Below are 16,042 nucleotides of genomic sequence, written 5' to 3'. Positions count from 1 at the left end.
ATCAGAAATCAGCAGAGAGTGAGTGATGTTTGCTTTGCGCTACACTATGCCGAATTGAAGTGGACTCGGACCCAGACTTTTTTTCCTCCCTGGAAATAAAAATGTCTGGGTTTCCGAGGCTAGCCTTCGCATACGCCTGCAAGGTCATCAAGGCTAGCGCATGTGCTACAAAAAATCGGGATGAAGGTGATTCGCTATAATTTCACCACTATAGTTTGATCCAATGAGAGAATGCACTGTTTAAGAATGACTACTCGCCCTACCTACAGTATAGACATTTGTAGAATTATGTAGGCCTACTAAGTCTGATCAAACAAGTATATTATTCTCTTATTGGGGTCCCTAACACAAAATATTTTAAGATGGGGGTCCCTGATCAAATAAATATAAATTTGGGAGTAAGTAGGCCCGACAGGCTTATTGTCGGTATCAGCCAGAATCATTGACATGATTTTCTGAGGGGCATTAGCCCCTAAAATGCATGGATTTTGAAGATTACGTCATGTGGCAGCCAAGTCTATGGACTTGTTAATGTTTGTTTAGAGCATTTATGACATACATGGTTTGTGAGCCAAGTCTATGGACTTTAATGTTTGTTTAGGGCACCAAAAGACGACGTAAGACATCATGTGGCCGATAAATATAAATACAGTGGGCACCCCTCACTTCACACAAGTGTGATCTTGAAAACCACTGCCGTAGAGATGATACACTGCAATGCAACTTGAGACGATATGCTACGTTTCTTACTGTCGTGAAAAAAAGTTATCAACATTTATTTTAGTCTCTGTGTCAAAGGATCGGTATTGCCTGCATAATAGGGATGCGGCCATCCAGGTACGATTCTAGCAATGTGTCTCTTAACCCTGACCCACTGCTCCTAGTTGTAATAGGACAGTCTTAACCCTGAGCAGGCTGCCCACTGCTCCTAGTTGTAATAGGATAGTCTTAACCCTGAGCAGGCTGCCCACTGCTCCTAGTTGTAATAGGATAGTCTTAACCCTGAGCAGGCTGCCCACTGCTCCTAGTTGTAATAGGATAGTCTTAACCCTGAGCAGGCTGCCCACTGCTCCTAGTTGTAATAGGATAGTCTTAACCCTGAGCAGGCTGCCCACTGCTCCTAGTTGTAATAGGATAGTCTTAACCCTGAGCAGGCTGCCCACTGCTCCTAGTTGTAATAGGATAGTCTTAACCCTGAGCAGGCTGCCCACTGCTCCTAGTTGTAATAGGATAGTCTTAACCCTGAGCAGGCTGCCCACTGCTCCTAGTTGTAATAGGATAGTCTTAACCCTGAGCAGGCTGCCCACTGCTCCTAGTTGTAATAGGATAGGTAAATGCAGAGGACACATTTCACCTACGTGCATACATGTAATGTGAGAAAACACCCCCCCAAATGATTAATATATTCTAAAATACTGATGTAGTCAAAAAACAGTTTGTGTTGTGAACTTGTGTGTATGTGTGACGTCAGACCAGAGCTCTGCTCAGCCTGTATAAGGTGTTGCACATGTTCAGATCAAGACTATAATCAGACTGTCGGTGCACAGGGTTCATTGATTATTTTGAAATGCTTATCCCCTACCTTCCTGCCATCTGTATCACGATTTGACAAATTGCATTGATCGCCAGACTATCAGCATCCAAACAAGAAGCCAGCATAAATTTGCAAATCACTCGTTTTCTCATCTACACCATTCCATCTCATTCAATTTCTTTCACTTCAGCCTTTGGAACAAGCGATACCTCGACAACAAACCATGAACCTGAACCTGAACGAGGCGTCCTCCCAGGTGCGACAGGAATACGACCGGGACTGCGAGGACGCGGTCAACCGCCAGATCAACCTGGAGCTAGAGGCGTCCTACGTTTACCTGTCCATGGCGTACTACTTCGACCGCGACGACGTGGCGCTGCCCAACTTCGCCCGCTTCTTCCGCGAGCAGTCGGGCGAGGAGCGCGAGCACGCCGAGAAGCTGATGAAGGTGCAGAACCAGCGGGGCGGGCGCATCCTCCTGCAGGACATCCGGAAGCCCGAGCGGGACGACTGGGGCAGCGGCCTCGAGGCGCTGGAGTGCGCCCTCCAGCTGGAGAAGAGCGTCAACCAGAGCCTGCTGTACGTGCACAGAATCGCCACCAAGCACAACGACGCGCACATGGCCGACTTCATCGAGACGCACTACCTCGGCGAGCAGGTGCGCTCCATCAAGGAGCTGGGGGACTGGGTGACCAACCTGCGGCGCATGGGAGCCCCGCAGAACTACATGGCAGAGTACCTGTTTGACCAGCACACCATGGGCAACAGGGACACGTCGGGCAACAAGGAAGGTTCCTAGACCTCTTCACGCCAAATGAACGCTATGCTCTATATTATATTCATGTTTCTCACTAGACGTGTCCAAATGAACCCTTATGGGTGTGTAACTCGGAAGAGCGTACAAATTACGATTCCTTTTGTACAGTTAAATTAACTATAAAATACTGTTTCTGAAGAAACGGCACGGGCTAAAGTACTCAATTACATTACAGCCCAGTAGCCAATACCTGCATCTTGCGGATGACACGTAACCCCCTCCTTCTGTGTTCCTATGGGTTGACCCACATGAGTCATGACATCACAGGGGGAAGATTCTAAAACAGGACTAAGGAGGGTGAATAAAGAGTATAGCACTTGACCTACATGACGTCACAGCCCAGTAGCCAATGAAAACGGTATATGGCAACATTATTGTGGACTCGCTTATCGAGCCCACGATAAATACTGTGCATTTTACAGTGTAGATTGGGTCCCAGAGATTAAAAGGGACATCTATCAAATGGGAGTCCTTAGTCCATAGCCTTAAGCGTATCTCTCTCTCTCACACACACACACACACACACACACACACACACACACACACACACACACACACACACACACACACACACACACACACACACACACACACACACACACACACACACACACACACACACACACACACACACACACACTCTTTCATGGATTATTATTATGTTTTAAAGCATTACAGTGAACCTCCTCTCTCTTGCATACAGTACCTACAGTACCTCCTTGTTAAATGACTCATTACTTTGTTCAATAAAGATGTCATGATTCAAACCCAGAACGGATACAAGTGCAGAACAATAAACGCGACAGAAAGTGTACTAGTTGTGTACTAAAAACTACAGTGAATAATAATAACACTCAAATACAACCCAATTTAACACTTAAAGTACAAAACACGGGAACAAACTGAATAATCACTGACATACAGCACAAACTATGAAGCAGCAATGAGACAGTCAGCACAGGTACAGGTACAGGTACGGGTAGTCGGGTACAGTCAGTCAGCACAGGTACAGGTACAGTCAGTCAGCACAGGTACAGGTACAGGTACGGGTAGTCGGGTACAGTCAGTCAGCACAGGTACAGGTACAGTCAGTCAGCACAGGTACAGGTACAGTCAGTCAGCACAGGTACGGGTACAGTCAGTCAGCACAGGTACAGTCAGTCAGTCAGCACAGGTACAGTCAGTCAGTCAGCACAGGTACAGTCAGTCAGCACAGGTACCTACTGTACTGCATAGTCCCAAGGGATAATTAACTGCTTAGGCACGGGTGGGCTTCAAAGGTGAATCAACTGAGGAACCAAGAACACTGCGTGGGAAGACGCTAGAGTGGCAGGAGGGGAAAGGGAGTGACAGAGGCTGTGACCGTGACAAGATCCTTCCTAGATCTGGAAGTCATTACCTACCTCTCTGCACTCAGGAAGTCATGTGTCCTGTTGCTACCGTCATGTTTGCAGTGTTCTATGGCAGTTGTATTGAAGTGAAACCTAATGCATGGAAGGAACTCTTTGGATTCAGATTTCTTTTAAAGAGAAGATGGCATCTAATCTAGTTGATCTCCATAACTGGTTCCTAACTATCAATTATTCTCAAGGACCCCAGGCTGGGGGTCGTCGCTCCGGACCCCACTTTGAGAAGCACAAGTCATAAGGAATGAACGTAGAAACAAAGATTCTTGGGGAAAAGGCACGGACAGTAATGGAAGAGGACTAAAGGAAGCAGATCATGGTAAAAGAGTATTTGTTTTTTGTTTTGTTTTCTTATATATTTTATGTAATTTTTGTTTGAGTTCCGTCATAGTTTTCTACAGTATATTTTGTTGATTTCGATTTCATTAAAAAGAACCCACTCTGAACTCTGTAGAATCTGCACCTGGCTCTCTGATAACAAACTATCATTACACCTGGGTAAAACTGAATCCATTTTCTTTGTGGGTTGCTAATCTTACCTGGAACAACCGGGGTGCAGACGTTTATCCGACATGCCAAAAGTCCGACATGCGTTGCGTCCGCGACATGCCGCGTGCAGTTAGGGTTAGTGTTTGGGTAGGGTGGGTTAGGGTTAGGTTAGTGTTTGGGTAGGGTGGGTTAGGGTTAGGTTAGTGTTTGGGTAGGGTGGGTTAGGGTTAGGTTAGTGTTTGGGTAGGGTGGGTTAGGGTTAGGTTAGTGTTTGGGTATAGGGTGTCGGACTCTTGGTATGTCGAAACATATGCCTGCACCCGAACAACCAGGGACTCTGGCTCCCCAGGCGGGCTTACTAACCACTCAGCTATGGTCATCCCTATGGCCGCTCCCTATTATGCAATTAACTCCTTTGCTGCCCCTAGTGTTAGCATGCTGTTACTCCCCGATATGCCGCCAGTCCAGGCTCACTATATGGAGCTTGTTGTCCTTCCGGGTTAAACAGGAAGGTGGGGGCCTCCGGAAGGGGAACAACACCACTGGCATTAGCCCACAGCCTTTAGCTAGCAGTACAACCAGCTACATTATTTCAGCGATGCGATACAAACTCACAAATGATTTACGATCGCCGGGTGCGCGGCAGCGCACCATGGAAGGTAAACAGACGGATGACGCGTTCATATATGGATTAAACGGTTGTCTACACTTATACGCGTAGCTGGCATAAATAGGTCCCGATAGCCTAGCTACGTTTATAAGCGTAGATGGGAATAAAATAATTATGCAGGCAATACCGATCGTTTGACACAGAGAGACTGTAAAATACATGTTGATAACTAACATGCAGAATGGCTACAAGATGAACGGACAAGAGACACGACTGAGATGCACCATGATCATTATGCATCATCATACAGCAGCCAATCAAATCATCACATTCCGTGCTACAAGCACGTGCTCAGACACACTTACACACACACATGCTCCCCTCAAAAAGTAAATGAATAGTAATAAATAAATAACAATACTGTACTAATAAAACCCCAGGACAGACAGACCAGAATGAGTAAAGAAGTAGAGTGCACTTAAAGTATATAGAACAGAGAAAATAAATAAGGTTTGCCTAATACGCTTTTCAAGGATGTGCCGTTTCTCTCTGGCTTTTTATTAAGAAGAGGGTGTAAGGTATCCTTGTCTGTGTTGTGTCTTCATAAGCATTGTATGTATATCAGGATTCAAATTCAAAAACAGCTAAAGTAGCAGATCAACAACAAGCTCAAACACGCTTCACGGCACGTTTCGAACTTGCGGTTCTGATACTTTTGTGTGACGCTGTAGTATGATCAGGTAGTACGCTGTAGTATGATCAGGTAGTACTCTGTAGTATGATCAGGTAGTACTCTGTAGTATGATCAGGTAGTACGCTGTAGTATGATCAGGTAGTACTCTGTAGTATGATCAGGTAGTACGCTGTAGTATGATCAGGTAGTACGCTGTAGTATGATCAGGTAGTACTCTGTAGTATGATCAGGTAGTACGCTGTAGTATGATCAGGTAGTACGCTGTAGTATGATCAGGTAGTACTCTGTAGTATGATCAGGTAGTACGCTGTAGTATGATCAGGTAGTACTCTGTAGTATGATCAGGTAGTACGCTGTAGTATGATCAGGTAGTACGCTGTAGTATGATCAGGTGGTACGCTGTAGTATGATCAGGTGGTACGCTGTAGTATGATCAGGTGGTACGCTGTAGTATGATCAGGTAGTACGCTGTAGTATGATCAGGTAGTACGCTGTAGTATGATCAGGTAGTACGCTGTAGTATGATCAGGTAGTACGCTGTAGTATGATCAGGTAGTACGCTGTAGTATGATCAGGTAGTACGCTGTAGTATGATCAGGTAGTACGCTGTAGTATGATCAGGTAGTACGCCGTAGTATGATCAAGTAGGGTGTTCATTTAAGAAAACAATCACACCTGTGTGAAGTGAGAGGCGCTCATATCATACACCGGCCAATCATAATTGGCATTTTCTGCCCTCACATTTTATTGCTCAGCTCATACAATCAAATCATCGCTATAGGGTGCTCAGCCAATCGAATCATCACTATGAGGTGCACACGCACACACAAAGCTGGGCATAGGAGGCCCCTCAAAAATCTACTTTTAACACTGACGTGGTTGCTAGGCAACGCCTTCGTCACCCCCAGCACCAGGATGCATGCGCAGACACACACACCATAGGCCATATAGGGTCCCATTAACAGTAGATCTTCTTTGGCTATTATCTCTGAAAAATGGTGCTGTCCGCTGGCGATGATCTATCCGAGGTTCGGATGCGATTTATGATGTGTGATTTGTGACCACCAAATTTTGGTGGTCAAATGCGGAAGTGCGAACCAGCGCTCAATGTTAAACCCCAGCTGCGCGGGGTTTCTTCGTGCTAAATGCACGGGCCCGCCTGCAGCTCCCCTTTCTGGGGACTTGGGTCACATGCTTATAGGTGTGACAAGAAGAAGTCAGGAATCAGTGCAGTACTGTACATCTGACACACACACACGCACACGCACACGCACACACGCACACACACACACACACACACACACACACACACACACACACACACACACACACACACACACACACACACACACAATGTGTTTGAGTGTGAGCGTGTGTGACGGGCGACAACCAGATCATGTGAAATCAACTGGGCCACTCATCTGGCTGCGATGAATGATGGCTGATTGTATGCTGCAGGGGTGCACACGGTCCGGACCACATGCACGTCGTAGATGGACATGAACAACGGAATGGACAGCATAGACACACATGCACGTCGTAGATGGACATGAACAACGGAATAGACACGCATGTGTGTTGAAGTGATTGGCCGTTGATTTGGTAGACGACCTGTGGCATTGGTCAGAGAGAGAGAGAGTGCGAGTCAGTCTCTCTCTCCTCTCTCCCCCCCCACCACACTGGTAGTACTAGTGGAGTAGAAGTAAAAGTAGCCTACTGGAAATTAAGTAAAAAAACCCTGAAAACTGTACAGTACTTAAGTAAATACACTTAGTTACGTTCCACCACTGGTATATACTGTACTGTACATAAAGTTAAATGTGTCTTCCATAATAACATTGTCCTCTCTCGCTGGAGGACAGACATTAGACCTCGTCTGTATATTCGTCCTGAACGCCACCTTGTTGGCAATTGATTACAATTTACAGGTGCTCTTAATCCGGAGCGACTTACAGTAAGCAAGAACACCACAACGTAATACGTTGAATGTGTGTCACGTGTGATTGATGGGTTCATTTGTCACAGCGAGACCAAGGTGTGTGCGTGTGCGTGTGCGTGTGTGCGTGCACGTGCGTGCCTCACCTGTATTGTTTCCTGCCAGGGATCCCACGTTGCTCTCATCTGCCACTGAAACAAGAGAAACACATTTGAATGTACTGGATCACACAAACAGAGATGCACACACCCACCACTTTGTCCTGTAAATGTATCTAGTATATTGTACAATGGACCACAGTACTGCACAAGCTGCTATTAATAAAGTACTCAATCAGTCAAAACATACAGTATAAACTCACATTGGTTTATTTTACATTGTAACTGCAATTTAGTATTACGGAAACCAACTACAAAGGGTTAGGGGTTATAGTGCGGCGGATAACCAAACCAATTGTGCATTTTATGACTAAAGCATGAAACTTTCAGAATATCATCTACACACCCCAAGGTTTGATTTCAGACGTGGAACCACTTTCTGACTGACATCTGGTGACCTTGAGGGGTCATTGACCTCAAAATTGCATTTTTGCACGTTTTGCTCTATTATTTTCCACTATAATAATGATTTATGTTTGTTAAATGGAAGTTTTGTTCTAATGAATGACAACTTAAACCCCAATAGTCTACAGAGATGGTGAATCATGTCAACTTTTATGATATAAATGTTATGACATTGTTATAACATTAAAAACATCTAGGAGAGAGAGAGTGCGGAGAGAGAGAGTGCGGCGGTTAAGCTCATATATGGACGGTATTGTGCATGTTATGACTAAAGCATGACACTTTCTACAGTGTTTCTATATATCATGAAGTTTGTTTTTAGACATGGAAACACTTCTGAATTTACATCTGGAACTTGTCAGAGGCTGTACACATTTCGGGCTGTCAAACCATGCTGTAAACTGCCATAGGGCCCATGTTAAACCCATAAATGTTGTTTCCTTTTATGATTAAAATGTCATCTATAGGCTAGCAGATGATGATTGTTTGCAAAAAGTTATATGTTGGACAATTTGAGTAATTAGCATAATGAGCAAATCAATTGCTTAATGAGCAAATTAACTGGAAATGGCTATCATTTTGCATCCATTTAACTTTGAAAGGTGACTTAAGAGTCAAAGTCTATGTTTGTGATATCCAGAAATTCATCTGTTATTATGGTGAAGTCATACACCCTTTCTTCATTAGCATAATTGGCATAGATTATGTAAAACATAGGTACAAATTAGGAATTAGCTATACAGTGTTATTGCTTTTAGTCAACATATCAAGGTTGTTTTAGAGTCTATATTATGTTACATAAATGAATCTCTTGCCATAACTAAATTATGAAATTGTTCCTCATTTGCATAATTTGCATAAAGTATATAATAATTCGTCTTTCGGCCTATTTTATGACATGTCTAATCCAGTGGAGTGACGGGGCAGCAGTGGCTCATGAGGTAGATGATCGGACGTCTTGGAATCTGAAAGCAAGGCATGATGCACACTCTGATGTCATGCATTGGCTGCGTTGGAACATTGATGAACATGTCTGTGATAAAAGCAGGCATCGAGTGTTATCAGATGCTTGTGCTTGTCCTCCTTCCTGTTAGGATGTCAATGTGATACTGTCTCCTTACTCTCCTACCCCGTGAGAAAGTACCATGCCTACCTAGTCTCTCAATACAGTTCCTGTTGGAACTTCTACAACCCATTCACAAGAAGGATGGCCATAGCTGAATGAGCCACCTGGGAAACAGAAGGTCCCAGGTTCAATTCCAGGCCCCGGCAATGTGTCGAGGTATACATAAGCAAGACCCTTAATCCCCAACTACCCCCTGACCTCAAAGGTCTGACGGCCTTGAGCAGCAATAACCTAATTGAAGCAGAAAACAGAATTTTCCAATATGATTAATATAAGGTCTAATACACAAAGATAAAGACAAAGAAGATGTAGAGGCTGAAGGAAATGAGGAGAGAGATGATGAAGATAGTGGTAAAAGACCATTGAGTGTGAGGTTGTGGTTCTAAGTGAACTCACAAGTGCTCATTATGGTACAATTTTTGTCCACTCAGTCTGTGTCTCAGAGTAGGGCTGTGGACAGTTCAGAGACTTGCCTACCGGTGACATTGTCGGTAGGCAGGTTTGTTCATTTCGAACATTTAAATGTTTTAATTTGATTTTGTATTAATGTGAGAACAATGACTTCTAGAATAGCTAAATTTCCAAAAATATAAAGTCTTCAGTTTATATTAGCTTGGATTGTGTTATGACAGAAATGGTATCATATTATCTACCAACATCTCCTTAAATTCCTGCCACCTAGTAGGAGGTTTAAGAGTATCCAACAGTTACTTCCCCCAAAACGTATGAACCCTGAACGCTCGCCATATACTGCCCCCAAAACCAAAATCATGAGATGAATAGGGCATACAGTAGCATTGGCAGCCATTTTCGGGTTCCATCGTTCCAGACCCCATTGTTTTTTTTAGAATCAAGCCATCCAGAACCCTACTGAATCATGACGATATAACATTTGATTCTGTGATTTCTTTTTAAATATTTAATTATATAATATACTATTAGCCTTTATAATAGCATTTGTTTTGAGGTTTTTTCATTTGTTTTTCACATAATGTATGGTCATTAATTACCAGGATCCTGGATGGCTTGATTACATAGGCTTGGAATGATTGATATTGTTTGGAAATCTCTATATGTGAAATTAAATGAAATGAAATGAATGGGGTCTGGATGGATGGAACCAGAAAATGAATGGAGTCTGGATTACAATTTACAATTTAGGCATTTAGCAGACGCTCTTAATCCAGAGCGATGGAACCAGAAAATGGCCACCACTGCTATGCCCTATAGCAGCACCTTTGAATATACTGTAATGATATTCATTGGATATAAAAACCAAACAAACTCATCAATCAAGTCTTTCTGTATTTTTTCTTCCATAACTTAATTAAAAAAAATTAAGACCAATACAATAATGTTAAAATAACGACAACTATCTCTTCTGTGGTTCTTGTCATTTTTTACTCTTCGCTGCCACAAGCTCCTGTGCAGCTTTCTTGGCTTTGACCATCTCCACCAATTCTTTATACCTCTTCATACAGTCCTTTTTGTAGCTGTGTGAAGAGCTGCATCTTTATTTTATTGGGCTTTCACTGTAGAAAGTGTCATGCTTTAGTCGTAAAATGCACAATACCTTCCATATGAGCTTAACTGCTCTCCTAGATGTTTTTAATGTTATATGATTGAAGTTGACATGATTCACCATCTCTGTAGACTATTGGGGTTTAAGTTGTCATTCATTAGAACAAAACTTCCATTTAACAAACATAAATAATTATTATAGTGGAAAATAATGGAGCAAAACGTGCAAAAATGCAATTCTGAGGTCAATGACCCCTCAAGGTCACCAGAGGTCAGTCAGAAAGTGGTTCCACATCTGAAATCAAACCTTGGGGTGTGTAGATGATATTCTGAAAGTTTCATGCTTTAGTCATAAAATGCACAATACCTTCCATATATGAGCTTAACCGCCGCACTATTAGACATGTTTCTCCTGCAAGTGAGTTAATTTGTGATACAGTAGCTCCGTCCATGAGGCAGAGAAAGAGAGAGTGACAGACAGACAGACAGACAGACAGACAGACAGACAGACAGACAGACAGACAGACAGACAGACAGACAGACAGACAGACAGACAGACAGACACAACGACACCGTGTCATAGCCCCAAAGTCTAATCAACGGCTTAACGAGGGCCTGCAGATTGCTTTGCTTTGTACTTTGTTTTGGCAGCCATGAAAATGAAATGCATTCCATTCCATGAATGCATAATGATAGCTAATGACAGTATCAGTATGCTAAAGCTGACCACCTGACATCAGCGCCTTTTTCTTTTAATGGCTCAAACATGACTAAATGCATGTCAGCTTCAGGACAACATCATCACATCTCCCCATTATGCAAGTATGATTTGATATACATTGTGGTTGTGGTATAAGTAATCAATAAATATGAATTATTTATTCTACTTTATGAATAAATACATATACTTTGTGGGTGGCTAATGAAGAATGAATATTTAATCGGTCCGCTAAGGTATTGGAAATGTTGTAAGGGGTTCTTGGGGCAAGAAGAGAAGAAGTTCCGTGGATTTATTGTCACTTCGAGTAGTGAAGCGACCAAAAATAAATAAATCAGTGAATCAGCCTTCCTTGCATTCACATCTTGCATCCCCCTCCACCCAGTCCCTCTCTCTCTCTTCAGACTCAATCTCTCCCCACACAACCCCTCTCTCCCCCTCCACCCAGTCCCTCTCTCTCTCTTCAGACTCAATCTCTCCCCACACAACCCCTCTCTCCCCCCCACCAATCACTCCCTTCCTTTGCCCTCCCTCACTCTGTCATTTACATATTTGTCTCTTTCAGTCTGACCAAGGAAGGGTCCTTCCCTCTCTCTCCATTCCACCCCCTCTTCTGTCCCCCCTCAACCCTTTCCCTCTCTGATCTCCTCCCAGGGCCCGCAGACCAGGCCTCAGTTAACTGGGAACACATTGGCTGGTATGACTATGCCAAAACCCATGCACATACTGTATGCAGACACACACACACACACACACACACACACACACACACACACACACACACACACACACACACACACACTACACTATAGGATTGGTTCTTGTTAGTCAACTATTTATTGTGTGAAGCCATGTTATTGCTGGGGTTCTGCGGTTTGTGTGTGTGTGTGTGTGCCTAGCAGCATCTGTCTGTGGCTAACCGACATGACTACTTCAGAAGCCTAGCATGTGTGTCTGTGTGCGCGTGCACTTCAGCAGAGTTGGAACTGCCACGTGTGTGAGGCACTGCCCACGGAGAGGCTATTAGGAAACTTCCCATTGTGTCTCTTCTGTGTAATGAAGTGAAACAACACACCGGCGTACAGTACAGTTGGAGGCCATCGATATTGTCCTTTTCTTTTTGCTGAGGTTTGCGTGATCTGCGCAAAAGGACAGTTAACCCATTTTGAGCGGGAACCCCTTTTGGTGTTTTAAACATTATGTTATAATTTAGCTATTGAAAAATAGCAGATCTACAAGCTCATAGCGCGCCACCGAGTGGCGCGCTACGAGCTTGTAGGTCTGCTATTTTTGAAAAATCGTGAAAATATTTATTTCAGAAAACTGGAGGATTTAGAAGGATTTTTTTAAATGTTGAGGTCAGGCCTAAATGGGTCAAATGATAAGGGACAATATCGGTGGCACCCAACTGTATGCATGCATGGACACGGGCTTACAGAGTCGTCGTGTGACACTCACACATGCCGCACATGCACACACTCGCATGTTCAGCACGCACTTGGAAGGATGCACTCACGCATGCACAATCTTGTACTGCTTGATTGAGAGGACCGCTGACTGATTTCCAGTGACTAAATTCATTACTAATTGAACCCAAACCTTTACCACTACCCATTTATAATTATACGCCAAAAACTTAAACCTATGTCCTGAAACTACATTTTAAATGTCCTCACTTTACATATTTTTCCTTATCTTCCTAGTGAGGATATTTGGTTCTGAGAAAGATCACACACACACACACACACACACACACACACACACACACACACACACACACACACACACACACACACACACACACACACACACACACACACACACACACACACACACACACACACACACACACACACACACACACACACACACACACACACACACACACACAGATAAATAAATACATATTGGCTGTCTGACTTCAAGATAAATTTGTTTTGAAATGAGTTTGCTTCTCGTGGTAATATACCTTAAACCAAAACAACACAAAGCTGAAAGGACAGAGGATAAATACAGAAAAGAGAAACAGACATGGAGAGATGGAGAGAGAGAAACAGACATGGAGAGATGGAGAGAGAGAAACAGACAGTGAGAGACAGGCAAAGCTATAGAGAGACATGAAGTGAACAAAGGAAAAAGCAATGGGTGAACCTCAAAATGATGAGCTCTTAAATATTCCATGGGGTCAGGGACATAAAATGAAATCAGAGAGCAAATTAAAGAAAGAAAATGTAATCATAAAACTGACCCATGGCATGAAAAGCTACTGAAACCTGTAATGCAGTACTACTAATATCACACACGGACACGCACACACACATGGGTGACACTGGGTCAGAAAAGTGTTAACCCAATAAAAATGACAGGCCACAGCCGCCACACATACAGGATATCGCACGCACGCACGCACGCACGCACGCACGCACGCACGCACGCACGTTTTCTGGGGCAAGCGGTTATTAGCATTCAACTTCGGCCAACATATGGCTGTCACACACTGCATAAAGCAGTTGTACTGTACACCATTATTAAAATGCGTCTGTGCGTCATTTATAGCACTGGTTTTCAACCCTTTTCATATCAAGGTCCAAGGTATTTATTCTGCATTTGAGCTGTGGACCACCATGAGATGTAGCCCCTCAGACCCAAAGCTTAGAATATTTGTTGTTGTTGGACAAGATTTTGTCTACAATTCCATGCTGTGTTGATGTTGGTACCATCCATAGGAGAGATAACGTGAGCAAACGTTGATCAAAGTAACAATTATTTTACATTCTCTAATTGTGTAGTATAGACTTCTTGTAAATTAAGTAATGCTTCACATGTTTCACAATAATGTAATTCTTGACAGCGTAAAATGAAACCAAATGGACACGATTCATTTTACGCTCTCAAGTTAAATATCTAACTAGAAAAAGTGCCCCTCGGGGCACAGGTCTCCACCAGGGCATGTCAGGTTGTGGCCTCCTGGTGGCGCTATAATAGGCCAATGTGAAAAGGGTGCCATTTCTTCATACGCCTTTGATGGCAATTGGATGATTTGAGGCATTTTGTTCCAAAAATGTGTTTTTCAAAAATCAACCTGTTGGTGGCGCTATAACAGGCCAATGTGAAAAGGGTGGGATATATTCCTCAGCCTAGTAAGAAAATGTGTGAAAGATTTCACGTAAATTGCATGCTGCGTTCATGATTTGAGGCTTTTGTTCAAAACGGGGCAATCTTGCAAACTGTGAAAGCCAATTATAGCCAATTAGGATGGAATATGAAATATCGGACAGATACGACTTGAGCACATTACCATAGAGATACTGTGTAAAGATTTGTGAGATTTTTGGACAGAATCTGGAGGAGTAATATCAAAAAATGTGTTTTACAAAAGTCGGCCTCCTGGTGGCGCTATAAAAGGCAGATGCGGAAAATGCAGGTCAAAGGTTTGTCCTTGGCCTCTAGGGAGTGTGCATGCAACGTTTCATGCAGATCGGTGCAGTTTTAGGTAAAAAATTTGAAAAGCTGGTGGCGCTATAACAGGCCGTTCTGGAAAATGTGGGGCAGAGGTTCATCGTTGGCATCCAGGGAGTGTGTGTGCAAAGTTTGGCATCGACCGGGTTAACGGTGCCGGAGATTAGCTGTACACAGACGGACGGAAGGACGGATACACACACACACACACACACACACGGACGGAGTGCAAAACATACTCTCTCCCCATGCCTTCGGCCTGGTGGAGACAATAAGGGTCCATTTGGTTACCAACTCTGGGGTCCATCTATAGACCACTGGTGGTCCCCGGACCACTGGTTGAGAACCACTGAGCTACAGACATGCTGAGTGGGACAGTTGGTGCTCAATGAGAGAGAGGTGACTTTGCGTAGCGAAGGGTTGACAAAAAACCTACGACCACAATATTTGTTGAACTGTTGGGTGGGACTGTTGGTCACACAGACTTGTTTCTCTACGACGCCCACATGACTAGAGCACCAGACTTTCAAGAATGGGACTAAATTTATTCCGCTTGTTTCAGAGGCTGAAAGAATATAAAACCCCAACTGTATTTCCATCCGTCTGGAAATGGCATGGTATTTGATCCTTGTATAGCACACACTGCAATTAACCATTTGGTTTATTTAGTCTTGGTACAGTCAACCGATACACACAGACATACTGTACAGACAGGGAGGCCGAGCGCACGCACGCACGCACGCACGCACGCACGCACGCACGCACGCACGCACGCACGCACGCACGCACGCACTTATAAAGTATAAAATAGGGCACATGGTTTATTCAGACTAATTGATTTAGATGATTATAAGAAAATATTTGAATATTTTCATGTCAATGTCACAAGCTCAAAACGCTTCTTTTGAGCTTTTCGATCTGCTACTTTTGCCATTTTTAATTTTGAAATCCTGAAAACTAACAGTTTTGGGAGACAATATGATATTTTTGTTAAATTTCATTAGATTTCTTTGGCTGGGTATGTTTTTTTATTTATTTTTTAATCTGATACCTTTAACCCATTTTGGGCGGGAAACCCTTTGTGTTTTAAACATTGTTATAATTTAGCTATTGAAAAATAGCAGATCTACACACTCACCGAGTGGCGCGCTATGAGCTTGTAGATCTGC

The 16,042-nt window shown here is 43.4% G+C and overlaps 2 protein-coding genes across 2 annotated transcripts in view; one reads left to right on the top strand and one right to left on the bottom strand.

The window, feature by feature from the left end:
* LOC306934899 (partitioning defective 3 homolog B-like) overlaps positions 1-16,042 on the bottom strand; it is a 375,969-nt gene that overhangs the window by 189,176 nt on the left and 170,751 nt on the right. Inside the window, exon 17 of the mRNA XM_079517709.1 lies at positions 7,633-7,677. Coding sequence (XP_079373835.1) covers positions 7,633-7,677 — 45 coding nt within the window. The remainder of the gene's footprint in view (positions 1-7,632; positions 7,678-16,042) is intronic.
* LOC306935541 (ferritin, heavy subunit-like) lies at positions 1,758-2,333 on the top strand (the record flags this gene model as incomplete). The annotated part of the gene is made up of 1 exon (XM_079518642.1): positions 1,758-2,333. The coding sequence occupies one exon, from the start codon at positions 1,758-1,760 to the stop codon at positions 2,331-2,333; it is 576 nt and encodes a 191-aa protein (XP_079374768.1).

Source organism: Electrona antarctica, assembly GCF_951216825.1.
Source record: "Electrona antarctica genome assembly, chromosome: 13".
NCBI lineage: Eukaryota > Metazoa > Chordata > Actinopteri > Myctophiformes > Myctophidae > Electrona > Electrona antarctica.
Note: the sequence above shows the minus strand (reverse complement) of the source record. Positions and strands in the feature narration are given on the sequence as shown.